Genomic DNA, 16753 nt, shown 5'->3' on the forward strand with positions numbered 1-16753 from the left:
CCCTCTCCTCCTACCACCTCTCCTCCTACCACCTCTCCTACACCCTCTCCTCCTACCACCTCTCCTCCTACACCCTCTCCTCCTACCACCTCTCATCCTACCACCTCTCCTACACCCTCTCCTCCTACCACCTCTCATCCTACCACCTCTCCTCCTACACCCTCTCCTCCTACCTCCTCTCATCCTACACCCTCTCCTCCTACACCCTCTCCTCCTACACCCTCTCCTCCTACACCCTCTCCTCCTACCACCTCTCATCCTACACCCTCTCATCCTACACCCTCTCCTCCTACCACCTCTCCTACACCCTCTCCTCCTACCACCTCTCATCCTACCACCTCTCATCCTACACCCTCTCCTCCTACCACCTCTCCTCCTACCACCTCTCCTCCTACCACCTCTCATCCTACCACCTCTCATCCTACACCCTCTCCTCCTACCACCTCTCATCCTACCACCTCTCATCCTACACCCTCTCCTCCTACCACCTCTCATCCTACACCCTCTCCTACACCCTCTCCTCCTACCACCTCTCATCCTACACCCTCTCCTCCTACACCCTCTCCTACCACCTCTCCTCCTACACCCTCTCCTCCTACGACATCTCCTCCTACCTCCTCTCCTCCTACCACCTCTCCTACACCCTCTCCTCCTACGACATCTCCTCCTACCTCCTCTCCTCCTACCACCTCTCCTACACCCTCTCCTCCTACCACCTCTCCTCCTACACCCTCTCCTCCTACCACCTCTCATCCTACCACCTCTCCTCCTACCACCTCTCATCCTACACCCTCTCCTCCTACCACCTCTCCTCCTACACCCTCTCCTCCTACCACCTCTCATCCTACCACCTCTCCTCCTACCACCTCTCCTCCTACCACCTCTCCTCCTACCACCTCTCCTCCTACCACCTCTCCTCCTACCACCTCTCATCCTACACCCTCTCCTCCTACGACATCTCCTCCTACCACCTCTCCTCCTACACCCTCTCCTCCTACCACCTCTCCTCCTACCACCTCTCCTCCTACCACCTCTCCTCCTACCACCTCTCCTCCTACACCCTCTCCTCCTACCTCCTCTCCTCCTACCACCTCTCCTACACCCCTCTCCTCCTACCACCTCTCCTCCTACACCCTCTCCTCCTACACCCTCTCCTCCTACCACCTCTCCTCCTACCACCTCTCATCCTACCACCTCTCATCCTACACCCTCTCCTCCTACGACATCTCCTCCTACCACCTCTCCTCCTACACCCTCTCCTCCTACCACCTCTCATCCTACCACCTCTCCTCCTACCACCTCTCCTCCTACACCCTCTCCTCCTACCTCCTCTCCTCCTACCACCTCTCCTACACCCTCTCCTCCTACCACCTCTCCTCCTACACCCTCTCCTACACCCTCTCCTCCTACCACCTCTCATCCTACCACCTCTCCTCCTACCACCTCTCCTCCTACACCCTCTCCTCCTACCTCCTCTCCTCCTACCACCTCTCCTACACCCTCTCCTCCTACCACCTCTCCTCCTACACCCTCTCCTCCTACACCCTCTCCTCCTACACCCTCTCCTCCTACACCCTCTCCTCCTACACCCTCTCCTCCTACACCCTCTCCTCCTACCACCTCTCCTCCTACCACCTCTCCTCCTACCACCTCTCCTCCTACCACCTCTCCTCCTACACCCTCTCCTCCTACACCCTCTCCTCCTACCACCTCTCCTCCTACCACCTCTCCTCCTAAACCCTCTCCTCCTACACCCTCTCCTCCTACCACCTCTCCTCCTACACCCTCTCCTCCTACACCCTCTCCTCCTACACCCTCTCCTCCTACCACCTCTCCTCCTACCACCTCTCCTCCTACACCCTCTCCTCCTACCACCTCTCCTCCTACACCCTCTCCTCCTACCACCTCTCCTCCTACACCCTCTCCTCCTACCACCTCTCCTCCTACCACCTCTCCTCCAACCACCTCTCCTCCTACACCCTCTCCTCCTATCACCTCTCCCCCTACACCCTCTCCTCCTACCACCTCTCCTCCTACACCCTCTCCTCCTACACCCTCTCCTCCTACACCCTCTCCTCCTACCACCTCTTCTCCTATCACCTCTCCTCCTACCACCTCTCATCCTACACCCTCTCCTCCTACCACCTCTCCTCCTACCACCTCTCCTCCTACCACCTCTCATCCTACCACCTCTCATCCTACACCCTCTCCTCCTACCACCTCTCATCCTACCACCTCTCATCCTACACCCTCTCCTTCTACCACCTCTCATCCTACACCCTCTCCTACACCCTCTCCTCCTACCACCTCTCATCCTACACCCTCTCCTCCTACACCCTCTCCTACCACCTCTCCTCCTACACCCTCTCCTCCTACGACATCTCCTCCTACCTCCTCTCCTCCTACCACCTCTCCTACACCCTCTCCTCCTACGACATCTCCTCCTACCTCCTCTCCTCCTACCACCTCTCCTACACCCTCTCCTCCTACCACCTCTCCTCCTACACCCTCTCCTCCTACCACCTCTCATCCTACCACCTCTCCTCCTACCACCTCTCATCCTACACCCTCTCCTCCTACACCCTCTCCTCCTACACCCTCTCCTCCTACACCCTCTCCTCCTACACCCTCTCCTCCTACACCCTCTCCTCCTACCTCCTCTGCTCCTACCACCTCTCCTCCTACACCCTCTCCTCCTACCACCTCTCATCCTACCACCTCTCCTCCTACCACCTCTCCTCCTACCACCTCTCATCCTACCACCTCTCATCCTACACCCTCTCCTCCTACGACATCTCCTCCTACCACCTCTCCTCCTACACCCTCTCCTCCTACCCACCTCTCCTCCTACCACCTCTCCTCCTACCACCTCTCCTCCTACCACCTCTCCTCCTAACCCTCTCCTCCTACACCCTCTCCTCCTACCACCTCTCCTCCTACACCCTCTCCTCCTACACCCTCTCCTCCTACCCCTCTCCTCCTACCACCTCTCATCCTACCAACCTCTCATCCTACACCCTCTTCCTCCTACGACATCTCCTCCTACCACCTCTCCTCCTACACCCTCCTCCTACCACCTCTCCTCCTACCACCTCTCATCCTACCACCTCTCCTCCTACCACCTCTCCTCCTACACCCTCTCCTCCTACCTCCTCTCCTCCTACACACCTCTCCTACACCCTCTCCTCCTACCACCTCTCCTCCTACACCCTCTCCTCCTACACCCTCTCCTCCTACCACCTCTCATCCTACCACCCTCTCCTCCTACCACCTCTCCTCCTACACCCTCTCCTCCTACCTCCTCTCCTCCTACCACCTCTCCTACACCCTCTCCTCCTACCACCTCTCCTCCTACACCCTCTCCTCCTACACCCTCTCCTCCTACACCCTCTCCTCCTACACCCTCTCCTCCTACACCTCTCCTCCTACCACCTCTCCTCCTACCACCTCTCCTCCTACCACCTCTCCTCCTACCACCTCTCCTCCTACACCTCTCTCCTACACCCTCTCCTCCTACCACCTCTCCTCCTACCACCTCTCCTCCTACACCCTCTCCTCCTAAACCCTCTCCTCCTACCACCCTCTCCTCCTACCAACCTCTCCTCCTACACCCTCTCCTCCTACACCCTCTCCTCCTACACCCTCTCCTCCTACAACCTCTCCTCCTACCACCTCTCCTCCTACACCTCTCCTCCTACCACCTCTACTCCTACACCCTCTCTCCTACCACCTCTCCTCCTACACCCTCTCCTCCTACCACCCTCTCCTCCTACACCTCTCCTCCTACCACCTCTCCTCCTACCACCTCTCCTCCTACACCCTCTCCTCCTACACCCTCTCCTCCTACCACCTCTCCTCCTACCACCTCTCCTCCTACCACCTCTCCTACACCCTCTCCTCCTACCACCTCTCCTCCTACACCCTCTCCTCCTACCCTCTCCTCCTACCACCTCTCCTCCTACCACCTCTCCTCCTACACCCTCTCCTCTTACCACCTCTCCTCCTACCACCTCTCCTCCTACACCCTCTCCTCCTACACCCTCTCCTCCTACCACCTCTCCTCCTACCACCTCTCCTCCTACCACCTCTCCTCCTACCACCTCTCCTCCTACCACCTCTCCTCCTACCACCTCTCCTCCTACCACCTCTCCTCCTACCACCTCTCCTCCTACACCCTCTCCTCCTACCACCTCTCCTCCTACCACCTCTCCTCCAACCCCTCTCCTCCTACACCTTCTCCTCCTACACCCTCTCCTCCTACCACCTCTCCTCCTACCACCTCTCCTCCAACACCCTCTCCTCCTACCACCTCTCCTCCTACCACCTCTCCTCCTACCACCTCTCCTCCTACACCCTCTCCTCCTACCACCTCTCATCCTACCACCTCTCCTCCTACCACCTCTCCTCCTACCACCCTCTCATCCTACCACCTCTCCTCCTACCCACCCTCTCCTCCTACACCTCTCCTCCTACACCCTCTCCTCCTACCACCTCTCCTCCTACACCCTCTCCTCCTACCACCTCTCCTCCTACCACCTCTCCTCCTACCACCTCTCCTCCTACACCTCTCCTCCTACACCTCTCCTCCTACCACCTCTCCTCCTACACCCTCTCCTCCTCCACCATCTCCTCCTAACCCCTACCTCTCCTCCTACCACCTCTCCTCCTACACCTCTCCTCCCTACCACCTCTCCTCCTACCACCTCTCCTCCTACCACCTCTCCTCTACCACCTCTCCATCCTACCACCTCTCATCCTACACCCTCTCCTCCTACACCCTCTCCTCCTACCACCTCTCCTCCTACACCCTCTCCTCCTACCACCTCTCCTCCTACCACCTCTCCTCCTACACCCTCTCCTCCTACCACCTCTCCTCCTACACCCTCTCCTCCTACCACACTCTCCCTCCTACCACCTCTCCTCCCTCCCACCCTCCTCCTACATACACCCTCTTCACCTCCTACCACCTACTCCTCCTACACACCCTCTCCTCCTACCACCTCTCCGCCTACCACCCTCTCCTCCTACCACCTCTCCTGCCTCACACCCTCTCCCTCCTTACCACCTCTCCTCCTACCACCAGTCTCCTCCTACAACCTCTCCTCACTACCACCCTCTACCTCCTACCACCTCTCCTCCTACCACCCTCTCACTCCCTACCACCTCTGCCTCCTACCCACCTCTCCTCCTACCACCTCTCCTCCTAACCCAACCTATCTCTACACCCTCTCCTACCACACCTCTCCTTCCTACCACCTTCTCCTCCTAACACCCTCTCCTCTACACCTTCTCCTCCTACACCCTCTCCTCCTACCACCCTCTCCTCCTAACCACCTTCTCCTCCTAACACCCTCTCCTCCTACCACCTCTCGCCTACCACCTACTCCTCCTAACCACCTCTCCTCCTTAGCCACCTCTCCTCCTACCACCTCTCCTCCTACCACCTCTCCTCCTACCACCTCTCCTCCTAACCACCTCTCCTCCTACCACCTCTCCTCCTACCACCCTCTCCTCCTACACCCTCTCCTCCTACCACCTCCCTCCTACCACCTCTCCTCCTACACCTTCTCCTCCTACACCCTCTCCTCCTACCACCTCTCCTCCTACACCCTCTCCTCCTACACCCTCTCCTCCTACCACCTCTCCTCCTATCACCTCTCCTCCTACCACCTCTCCTCCTACCACCTCTCCTCCTACACCCTCTCCTCCTACCCCTCTCCTCCTACACCCTCCTCCTACCACCTCTCCTCCTACCACTCTCCTCCTACACCCTCCTCCTACACCCTCTCCTCCTACACCCTCTCCTCCTACCACCTCTCTCCACCTCTCCTCCTACACCCTCTCCTCCTACCACCTCTCCTCCTACCACCTCTCCTCCTACCACCTCTCCTCCTACCACCTCTCCTCCTACCACCTCTCCTCCTACCACCTCTCCTCCTACACCTCTCCTACCACCTCTCCTCCTACACCCTCTCCTCCTACCACCTCTCCTCCTACCACCTCTCCTCCTACACCCTCTCCTCCTACCACCTCTCCTCCTACCACCCTCTCCTCCTACACCCTCTCCTCCTACACCCTCTCCTCCTACCACCTCTCCTCCTACACCCTCTCCTCCTACCACCTCTCCTCCTACCACCTCTCCTCCTACACCCTCTCCTCCTACCACCTCTCCTCCTACACCCTCTCCTCCTACACCTCTCCTCCTACACCCTCTCCTCCTACCACCTCTCCTCCTACACCCTCTCCTCCTACACCCTCTCCTCCTACCACCTCTCCTCCTACCACCTCTCCTCCTACACCCTCTCCTCCTACACCCTCTCCTCCTACCACCTCTCCTCCTACACCTCTCCTCCTACCACCTCTCCTCCTACACACCTCTCCTCCTACCACCTCTCCTCCTACACCTCTCCTACACCCTCTCCTCCTACCACCTCTCCTCCTACCACCCTCTCCTCCTACCACCTCTCCTCCTACCACCTCTCCTCCTACACCCTCTCCTCCTACAACCCTCTCCTCCTACACCCTCTCCTCCTACCACCCTCTCCTCCTACCACCTCCTCCTACCACCTCTCCTCCTACACCTCTCCTCCTACACCCTCTCCTCCTACCACCTCTCCTCCTACACCCTCTCCTCCTACCACCTCTCCTCCTACACCTCTCCTCCTACACCTCTCCTCCTACCCCTCTCCTCCAACCACCTCTCCTCCTACACCCTCTCCTCCTACACCTCTCCTCCTACACCCTCTCCTCCTACACCCTCTCCTCCTACCACCTCTCCTCCTACACCTCTCCTCCTACACCCTCTCCTCCTACCACCTCTCCTCCTACCACCTCTCCTCCTACCACCTCTCCTCCTACACCCTCTCCTCCTACCACCTCTCCTCCTACACCCTCTCCTCCTACCACCTCTCCTCCTACCACCTCTCCTCCTACCACCTCTCCTCCTACACCCTCTCCTCCTACCACCTCTCCTCCTACCACCTCTCCTCCTACACCCTCTCCTCCTACACCTTCTCCTCCTACACCCTCTCCTCCTACCACCTCTCCTCCTACACCCTCTCCTCCTACACCCTCTCCTCCTACCACCTCTCCTCCTACCACCTCTCCTCCTACCACCTCTCCTCCTACCACCTCTCCTCCTACACCCTCTCCTCCTACACCCTCTCCTCCTACCACCTCTCCTCCTACCACCTCTCCTCCTACACCCTCTCCTCCTACCACCTCTCCTCCTACCACCTCTCCTCCTACCACCTCTCCTCCTACCACCTCTCCTCCTACCACCTCTCCTCCTACCACCTCTCCTCCTACCACCTCTCCTCTCTTATGTAATAGCGTTACATAAGGGCAAAAACCGTCGTACTAGAAAATGGAAGCGGCTGGCGAAAGTGACGTCCTGTCCCATTTTCTGTTGTGGGTCCTCTGGCGGGTTAGGAGAGACCACTTTAAATTGATGACGACATATTCACACACCACAAGATGAGGATCATTTTAAATTGATCGTTTTTTTGACGTTGGGGAAGCTTAGGAGGAGAGGCTGGACTAAGACTCCAACTTCACACCTGCTCCCAGCAGGATTTTTGGACAAGATTTAATTATCAATGGTTATCTTGAGGTTATCTTGAGATGATTTCGGGGCTTTTTAGTGTCCCCGCGGCCCGGTCCTCGACCAGGCCTCCACCCCCAGTAAGCAGCCCGTGACAGCTGACTAACACCCAGGTACCTATTTTACTACTAGGTAACAGAGGCATAGGGTGAAAGAAACTGTGCCCAATGTTTCTCGCCGGCGCCTGGGATCGAACCCAGGACCACAGGATCACAAGTCCAGCGTGCTGTCCGCTCGGCCGACCGGCTCCCGCGGGTTATATTACATGATAATAATAATTATAATTCCCCTTGTCGGGGACAGGAAACGTGTGTGTGTGTATATATATATTTACATTAGGCTTATATCGAGGTCCCCAAAGGTCGTACTACTGACCTCAGCAAGGACACAACCCTCAATAGTTGTCCAGCTACTGGGCACCCATTTACTGCAAGGTGAACAGAGGCAGTAGGTGAAAGGAAACGTGTCCAACCATTTCTGTCCCGTCTGTTGATGGAACCCTTGTGGTCCTGTGGTCCCGGGTTCGATCCCGGGCGCCGGCGAGAAACAATGGGCAGAGTTTCTTTCACCCTATGCCCCTGTTTCCTAGCAGTAAATAGGTACCTGGGTGTTAGTCAGCTGTCACGGGCTGCTTCCTGGGGGTGGAGGCCTGGTCGAGGACCGGGCCGCGGGGACACTAAAACCCCGAAATCATCTCAAGATAACCTCAAGAGAAGAAGATAACCCTGGGTCCTTGATTGTAAGTCGAGGACGTAACACTGCGGAAGGGTTATTAAGCCAACCACAATAGCTTACTAAATCAACCAGCAAATAGAATTTTGTGAATAGACCTCTCGGTGTGTATTTCCTTGTGACCTTTCTATAACGACTTGTTGGGCTTTAGCGACCTTTGGCAGGTCATTAGGCACAAATTTCCAGTTTTTTATTGATCCCGAAGGTCATTGTAACCCATGAAGGTAACAGGTCAGGAGGATAAACAGGTAGTTAGCCTATGTCTGCTGAACTTGAGAAACAGAGCACAGTTAGGTGTGCGTGAATGTAAACAATGGCTAACATAGCAATCGTCAGGTTAAGGCACAATACAAGAGGTAGAGCTGAGAGCGTAGAGGCTAAAGTAGAGCTGTCCCTCTCTAACCCTCGTCTTTACCAGTAAACAGCTGCATCATAGACAAGAGCTGAGAAGGATGACGCACAGGAGGGGTCGCAGACTGACTTAATTAGCGTCGTCAGCTCATAATAACTTACGAATCCTTGTTAAACAATTCACTCATAATTTTACAACAAGTGTGGACGCTCCGAGGAAGCGAGTGGCTCAGACATCCAATACTGCACCAAATACAGAAGGAAAACAGAATTTTCTAAAGGAAAATTCTAAAGGAAAGTTCACTTTGGGGCGAGAGATTGGGGGGGGGGGATGTTGTTGTCCCTGGCACGATAATGGATGACAGTGCTGGGTTGACACATGTCAATCATTTGTTGTTGGTGATTGGCAGTGGCTGGTGGTAGTGGAGGTTGTTGGTGATTGGCAGTGGCTGGTGGTAGTGGTGGTTGTTGGTGATTGGCAGTGGCTGGTGGTAGTGGTGGTTGTTGGTGATTGGCAGTGGCTGGTGGTAGTGGAGGTTGTTGGTGATTGGCAGTGGCTGGTGGTAGTGGTGGTTGTTGGTGATTGGCAGTGGCTGGTGGTAGTGGAGGTTGTTGGTGATTGGTTGCTGGTGGATGTGGTGGTGGGAGTAGCTGTGACGTGGTGGAGAGGGCTGGTGGTGGAGGGGACTGGTGGTGGAGGTGACTGGTGGTGGAGAGGGCTGGTGGTGGAGGGGACTGGTGGTGCAGGTGACTGGTGGTGGAGGTGACTGGTGGTGGAGAGGGCTGGTGGTGGAGGGGACTGGTGGTGGAGGGGACTGGTGGTGGAGGGGCTGGTGGTGGAGGGGGGGCTGGTGGTGCAGGTGACTGGTGGTGGAGGTGACTGGTGGTGGAGGGGACTGGTGGTGGAGGTGACTGGTGGTGGAAGGGACTGGTGGTGGAGGTGACTGGTGGTGGAGGGGACTGGTGGTGGAGGTGACTGGTGGTGGAGGGGACTGGTGGTGGAGGGGACTGGTGGTGGAGGGGACTGGTGGTGGAGGGGACTGGTGGTGGAGGGGCTGGTGGTGGAGGGGGGGCTGGTGGTGCAGGTGACTGGTGGTGGTGACTGGTGGTGGAGGGGACTGGTGGTGGAGGTGACTGGTGGTGGAAGGGACTGGTGGTGGAGGTGACTGGTGGTGGAGGGGACTGGTGGTGGAGGGGACTGGTGGTGGAGGGGACTGGTGGTGGAGGGGACTGGTGGTGGAGGTGACTGGTGGTGGAGGGGGACTGGTGGTGGTGGTGGTGATTGGTGGTGGAGGGGCTGGTGGTGGAGGGGCTGGTGGTGGAGGGGGGCTGGTGGTGGAGGGGGGGCTGGTGGTGCAGGTGACTGGTGGTGGAGGTGACTGGTGGTGGAGGGGACTGGTGGTGGAGGTGACTGGTGGTGGAGGGGACTGGTGGTGGAGGTGACTGGTGGTGGAGGGGGACTGGTGGTGGTGGTGATTGGTGGTGGAGGGGCTGGTGGTGGAGGGGGGGGCTGGTGGTGGAGGGGGGCTGGTGGTGCAGGGGGGCTGGTGGTGGAGGTGACTGGTGGTGGAGGGGACTGGTGGTGGAGGGGACTGGTGGTGGAGGGGACTGGTGGTGGAGGTGACTGGTGGTGGAGGGGGGCTGGTGGTGGAGGTGACTGGTGGTGGTGGTGACTGGTGGTGGAGGTGACTGGTGGTGGAGGGGGGCTGGTGGTGGAGGTGACTGGTGGTGGAGGGGACTGGTGGTGGAGGTGACTGGTGGTGGTGGTGACTGGTGGTGGAGGTGACTGGTGGTGGAGGGGGGCTGGTGGTGGAGGTGACTGGTGGTATTGACTACAAGAGCTGCAGCATCGTCACAGTCTGCCCAGTTCCTAAATCTTAGTAACCTCAGCTCAGCTAACCTGGGTCTGACAGCTGAGCGGACAACGCTTCGGATTCGTAATCCAAAGGTTCGGGTTCGATCCCCGGTGGAGGCAAATGAGCAGAGTTTCTTTCACCCTGATGCACCCGTTCGCCTAGCAGTAAATAGATACCCAGGAGTTAGACAGCTGGAACTGGCTGCTTCCTAAAAGTGTGTGTAACAAAAAGTAGGCCTGGTCGAGGACCGGGCCGCGGGGGAGGCTAAGCCCCGAAATCATATCAAGATAACCTCAGCCGACGTAACAGTATATAACTGAACTCCACAAGAATTGCAACCATTTTCTTCCCATGGAAAAATGTTGTTATTTAAATTTATGTAAAATGAGAATGTATTGGTTATGAATAAGCCGGAGTCGCACTTCAACTACAAACAACCTACAAACGGACATTGTTTTCGCAGCACATCAACGACGCCAACCAATACAAACTCTCCGTAAACAAGGTGTGAAAGGACCATCTACACACGCCAGGCGCTACACGCTCTTCGAAAAACAAAACAAAAAGCCATTTTCGTGATTTAGTCCAACTTTTTTCACAAAATATTTTTTAACATTTTCATTACGAAAAACATTGTTTTTTTTCCCTCGTTATAATATTTACATCACAAGTCTGTTTTGCTAAAAAAAATATGGTAAGACATGATTCAACTGACAATGGTATAGTGGGGACACAAAACACTGTCTCCCAAACACTAGATGTTTTTCTAAAAGGTTTTTCTTGTTTTACGTATGAAGCAGATGTAGAGTGGCTGCTGCCGTAGGCTATGATTGGGCCAGATTCACGAAAGCACTTACGCAAGCACTTACGAACCTGTCCATCTTTCCTCAACCTTTGACGGCTTTGGTTACATTTATTAAACAGTTTACAAGCATGAAAACTTGCCAATCAACTGTTGTTATTGTTATAAACAGCCTCCTGGTGCTTCGGAGCTCATTAACTGTTTAATAATTGTAAACAAAGCCGCCAAAGATTGAGAAATGATGTACAGGTTCGTAAGTGTTTGCGTAAGTGCTTTCGTGAATCTGACCCAAGGCATGGCATCAAGACTAAGATGGGTCAAGGCCAAGGGGCACAAATAAGCCAGGCATACATAGTCCAGCATATACGGTATTAGAGAGAATTGTTATTACGGAGAATTGCTATACAGAATTAGGGGAGAATTACAAACAGGCAATATAGCTCCAAGTCTACATAGCTCTTGCTTAACCCATGGTCAACCCCTACACAGCACTGATACTCTCTTCTCGGATATCTTGTATACTGTATATCATTGGAATCTTGAATATTTTAATTAGAATATCTGAGGGCCGACATATTGATCAGGAGCTCAAGCAGGTCAATTTCGACGATTTTGATCGTTCTGCAGCCTAGCCTGAAGGTCAGTCTTCCTTACTGATTGCCTGAATAATGAGGCTGTTTCTCCCTGTGGCTTCTAGGGCACCACAGCCAGGTTGATCTAGTTACTACCGTTGGAACTCTTTTTTTAAGTCTTGTAGAATCCCTTATTGTCGTTCAAGCCACATTTCTTATACATGTCGGCGGGAAACTGAAGAGTCGAGGACTTTTGATGTTTACATCGTGTGATGTAATCCTGCCTATCATGTTCCGACTTTCCATGGGGCATATTTTGCATTTCCTTCCGTATCTCTCGCTTCAGTTTGTCGTGATGTTATTGTGCTGGTTCTAATCTACACCGTTGAACAGGTAGGGGTTCCAGCCCCAATCACTGTTGTACAGGCAGGGGTCCCAGCCCCAATCACTGTTGTACAGGCAGGGGTCCCAGCCCCAATCACTGTTGTACAGGTAGGGGTCCCGGCCCCAATCACTGTTGTACTGGTAGTGGTTCCAGTCCCAATCACTGTTGTACAGGCAGGGGTTCCAGTCCCAATCACTGTTGTACAGACAGGGGTCCCAGCCCCAATCACTGCTGTACAGGCAGGGGTCCCAGCCCCAATCACTGTTGTACAGGTAGGGGTCCCAGCCCCAATCACTGTTGTACAGGCAGGGGTCCCAGCCCCAATCACTGCTGTACAGGCAGTGATTAACAAACCAGAGTATCTTGACTGTAGTCATCCCAGTGATAACAGTATCCTGACTGTGTACTGAGGGCCCCCAGACAGTGATTAGCAAGCACGGGAGATGGCCTGGGTTGTGAGGGCCCCCATCTGAGGGTTGTGAGGGCCCCCATCTGACCAGTCTTACACCTTGAGTGGAATTTTATATTTAAATGCAAATTTGTGTTGCGGAGAGTGGAGGCTTGTGAGAGAAGCAGCCAACATGGGCCCTATATACGTGGCGTCTGAGCCAACACGGGGGGATGGATATATATATATAATATATATATATATATACATATATATATATATATATATACATATATATATATATATATATATATATATATATATATATATATATATATATATATATATAATATATGGGGTTTCTGAGCTAACTAGGGGCCAGATTCACAAAGCAGTTACGCAAGCACTTACGAACGTATACATCTTTTCTCAATCTTTGGCGGCTTTGTTTACCATTATTAAACAGTTAATGAGCTCCGAAGCACCAGGAGACTGTTTATAACAATAACAACAGTTGATTGGGAAGTTTTCATGCTTGTAAACTGTTTAATAAATGTAACCAAAGCCGTCAAAGATTGAGGAAAGATGGACACGTTCGTAAGTACTTGCGTAACTGCTTCGTGAATCTGGCCCCTGTACTTGCGTAACTGCTTCGTGAATCTGGCTCCTGTACTTGCGTAACTGCTTCGTGAATCTGGCCCCTGTACTTGCGTAACTGCTTCGTGAATCTGGCCCCTGTACTTGCGTAACTGCTTCGTGAATCTGGCCCCTGTACTTGCGTAACTGCTTCGTGAATCTGGCCCCTGTACTTGCGTAACTGCTTCGTGAATCTGGCCCCTGTACTTGCGTAACTGCTTCGTGAATCTGGCCCAAGGGCCATGCGGCTTCTGAGACTGCGAGCAACACAGCGTCCAGGTCAATGCTATTTTATTTTTACGCGAGCTAACACGTTTGGTTTCCGTTGTCCGGGGGACAGGAAGCCTGTATTTTGGCTCGCCGAGGTCACCCCTAAACCAACTACTGACCTTCCATAAGATGCCCCCCACAACAGTTGCCTAACTCCAGGGAATGTATTCACCTAGTTGTGCTTGCGAGGGTTGAGCTCTGCTCTTTCGGCCCGCCTCTCAACTGTCAGTCAACTGGTTCTACTACTACTTTTTTTCCCCACATCACACACACACCCCAGGAAGCAGCCCGTGACAGCTGACTAACTCCCAGGTGCCTATTTACTGCTAGGTAACAGGGGCATAGGGTGAAAGAAACTCAGCCCATTGTTTCTCGCCGGTGCCCGGGATCGAACCCGGGAGCACAGGATCACGTGTCCAGCGTGCTGTCCGCTCGGCCACCGGCTCACTGCTAGATGCATCAGCTACCAAAACAAACGATTGCTGGCTAACAAAATGTAACTGAGAGAAGCTAAAACTACGTAAAATTCTGCGGCAGAGAATGCTTGTCTCTGGGGATATAACCAAGAGACCCCAATTTCGTCCGCAGAGGCCCGCCACTCTGTATACAAAGTGGTATAGTGTAAAAGTTTGTGGAAATGTTTCAAGAAAGGCATTTTCGAAATAGAGGAAAATGTAGGCATTACGAGGGCACGCAGTGCAAACATTGCAAAGTGAGAAACTCCTGCAATCATGCCGTTATCGCCGTAAAAAGATAGCAGAGCAGTATTCTCGCCAGCAACTTTGGTTAAGATGCAGTGTAAGCATGTCTAGCTTGTCCTGGACATTACCCTTCATGTCTTAGCTGGTCCTGGATATTACCCTTCATGTCTTAGCTGGTCCTGGACATTACCCTTCATGTCTAGCTTGGTCTGGACATTACCCTTCATGTCTGGCTTGGTCTGGACATTACCCTTCATGTCTGGCTTGGTCTGGACATTACCCTTCATGTCTGGCTTGGTCTGGACATTACCCTTCATGTCTGGCTTGGTCTGGACATTACCCTTCATGTCTGGCTTGGTCTGGACATTACCCTTCATGTCTTAGCTGGTCCTGGACATTACCCTTCATGTCTGGCTTGTCCTGGACATTACCCTTCATGTCTGGCTTGTCCTGGACATTACCCTTCATGTCTAGCTTGTCCTGGACATTACCCTTCATGTCTTAGCTGGTCCTGGACATTACCCTTCATGTCTAGCTTGGTCTGGACATTACTCTTCATGTCTGGCTTGGTCTGGACATTACCCTTCATGTCTGGCTTGTCCTGGACATTACCCTTCATGTCTGGCTTGTTCTGGACATTACCCTTCATGTCTGGCTTGTCCTGGACATTACCCTTCATGTCTGGCTTGTCCTGGACATTACCCTTCATGTCTGGCTTGTCCTGGACATTACCCTTCATGTCTAGCTTGTCCTGGACATTACCCTTCATGTCTTAGCTGGTCCTGGACATTACCCTTCATGTCTGGCTTGTCCTGGACATTACCCTTCATGTCTTGCTTGTCCTGGACATTACCCTTCATGTCCAGCTTGTCCTGGACATTACCCTTCATGTCTGGCTTGTCCTCGACATTACCCTTCATGTCTGGCTTGGTCTGGACATTACCCTTCATGTCTGGCTTGTCCTGGACATTACCCTTCATGTCTGGCTTGTCCTCGACATTACCCTTCATGTCTGGCTTGTCCTGGACATTACCCTTCATGTCTGGCTTGTCCTGGACATTACCCTTCATGTCTGGCTTGTCCTGGACATTACCCTTCATGTCTGGCTTGTCCTGGACATTACCCTTCATGTCTGGCTTGTCCTGGACATTACCCTTCATGTCTTGCTTGTCCTGGACATTACCCTTCATGTCTGGCTTGTCCTGGACATTACCCTTCATGTCTGGCTTGTCCTGGACATTACCCTTCATGTCTGGCTTGTCCTCGACATTACCCTTCATGTCTGGCTTGTCCTCGACATTACCCTTCATGTCCAGCTTGTCCTCGACATTACCCTTCATGTCTGGCTTGTCCTGGACATTACCCTTCATGTCTGGCTTGTCCTGGACATTACCCTTCATGTCTGGCTTGTCCTCGACATTACCCTTCATGTCCAGCTTGTCCTCGACATTACCCTTCATGTCTGGCTTGTCCTGGACATTACCCTTCATGTCTGGCTTGTCCTGGACATTACCCTTCATGTCCAGCTTGCCAGCAGACATGAGATAGCGTTGAGATAAAAAGATGTACGTAAATTGACATCGATTGAAATTGAATACGTAAATTGAGTAAATTGAGTTTGCATCCCCATAACTTGTCGTGTTCACTATGCAGGAAAGGTTCAATAATTATCTTAGGCAACAATGCACGCTGATAACCATCAACATATTGTCAAAATGTATGATAATCCTGCAGCCAATCTCCATGTTCTTTTTTTCTCTTGTGGGTTTTATGAAGACCACTTAGACACGGAACTGAATATGTTCGAATATTTATATGAGTGTTTGGATTTCTTCCTGTGTTCGAATTGCACATTTCTAAATGCTTCCCCACGAACTATAATTACAGATAATTGCCAATGGAACCAAAATGTCTGTCCTATTCTACACAATTCTATATACGTATTAATTTATATATGACAAAATAATTTTGTAAGCACAGTAAATTAAAAATGTAAAATGGCGTCTCTGGGGTCGGCCGCTGCTTGGACGAGCATGGCCTGAGGACAGGCTGGGGGTCGGCCGCTGCTTGGACGAGCATGGCCTGAGGACAGGCTGGGGGTCGGCCGCTGCTTGGATGAGCATGGTGTGGGGACAGGCTGGGGTCGGCCGCTGCTTGGATGAGCATGGTGTGGGGACAGGCTGGGGTCGGCCGCTGCTTGGACGAGCATGGTCTGAGGACAGGCTGGGGGTCGGCCGCTGCTTGGACGAGCATGGCCTGAGGACAGGCTGGGGGTCGGCCGCTGCTTGGACGAGCATGGTGTGAGGACAGGCTGGGGGTCGGCCGCTGCTTAGACGAGCATGGTCTGAGGACAGGCTGGGGGTCGGCCGCTGCTTGGACGAGCATGGCCTGAGGACAGGCTGGGGTCGGCCGCTGCTTGGACGAGCATGGCCTGAGGACAGGCTGGGGTCGGCCGCT

The 16753-nt window shown here is 53.8% G+C and overlaps 1 protein-coding gene across 1 annotated transcript; it reads right to left on the reverse strand.

Annotated features, from left to right (window-relative positions):
• Nucleotides 1-15054: 15054 nt before the first annotated feature.
• LOC138353835 (glutamine-rich protein 2-like) lies at nucleotides 15055-15837 on the reverse strand. The gene has a single exon (XM_069307254.1). The coding sequence runs from the start codon at nucleotides 15835-15837 to the stop codon at nucleotides 15055-15057; it is 783 nt and encodes a 260-aa protein (XP_069163355.1).
• Between the last annotated feature and the right edge of the window lie 916 nt (nucleotides 15838-16753).

This window comes from Procambarus clarkii, chromosome 60, assembly GCF_040958095.1.
Source record: "Procambarus clarkii isolate CNS0578487 chromosome 60, FALCON_Pclarkii_2.0, whole genome shotgun sequence".
In the NCBI taxonomy this organism is placed as follows: Eukaryota; Metazoa; Arthropoda; class Malacostraca; order Decapoda; family Cambaridae; genus Procambarus; species Procambarus clarkii.

What these genes read in the sequence shown, in the direction of transcription:
- LOC138353835 (XM_069307254.1), bottom strand. Translation starts at nt 15,837, where the DNA reads ATGTCTGCTGGCAAGCTGGACATGAAGGGTAATGTCCAGGACAAGCCA.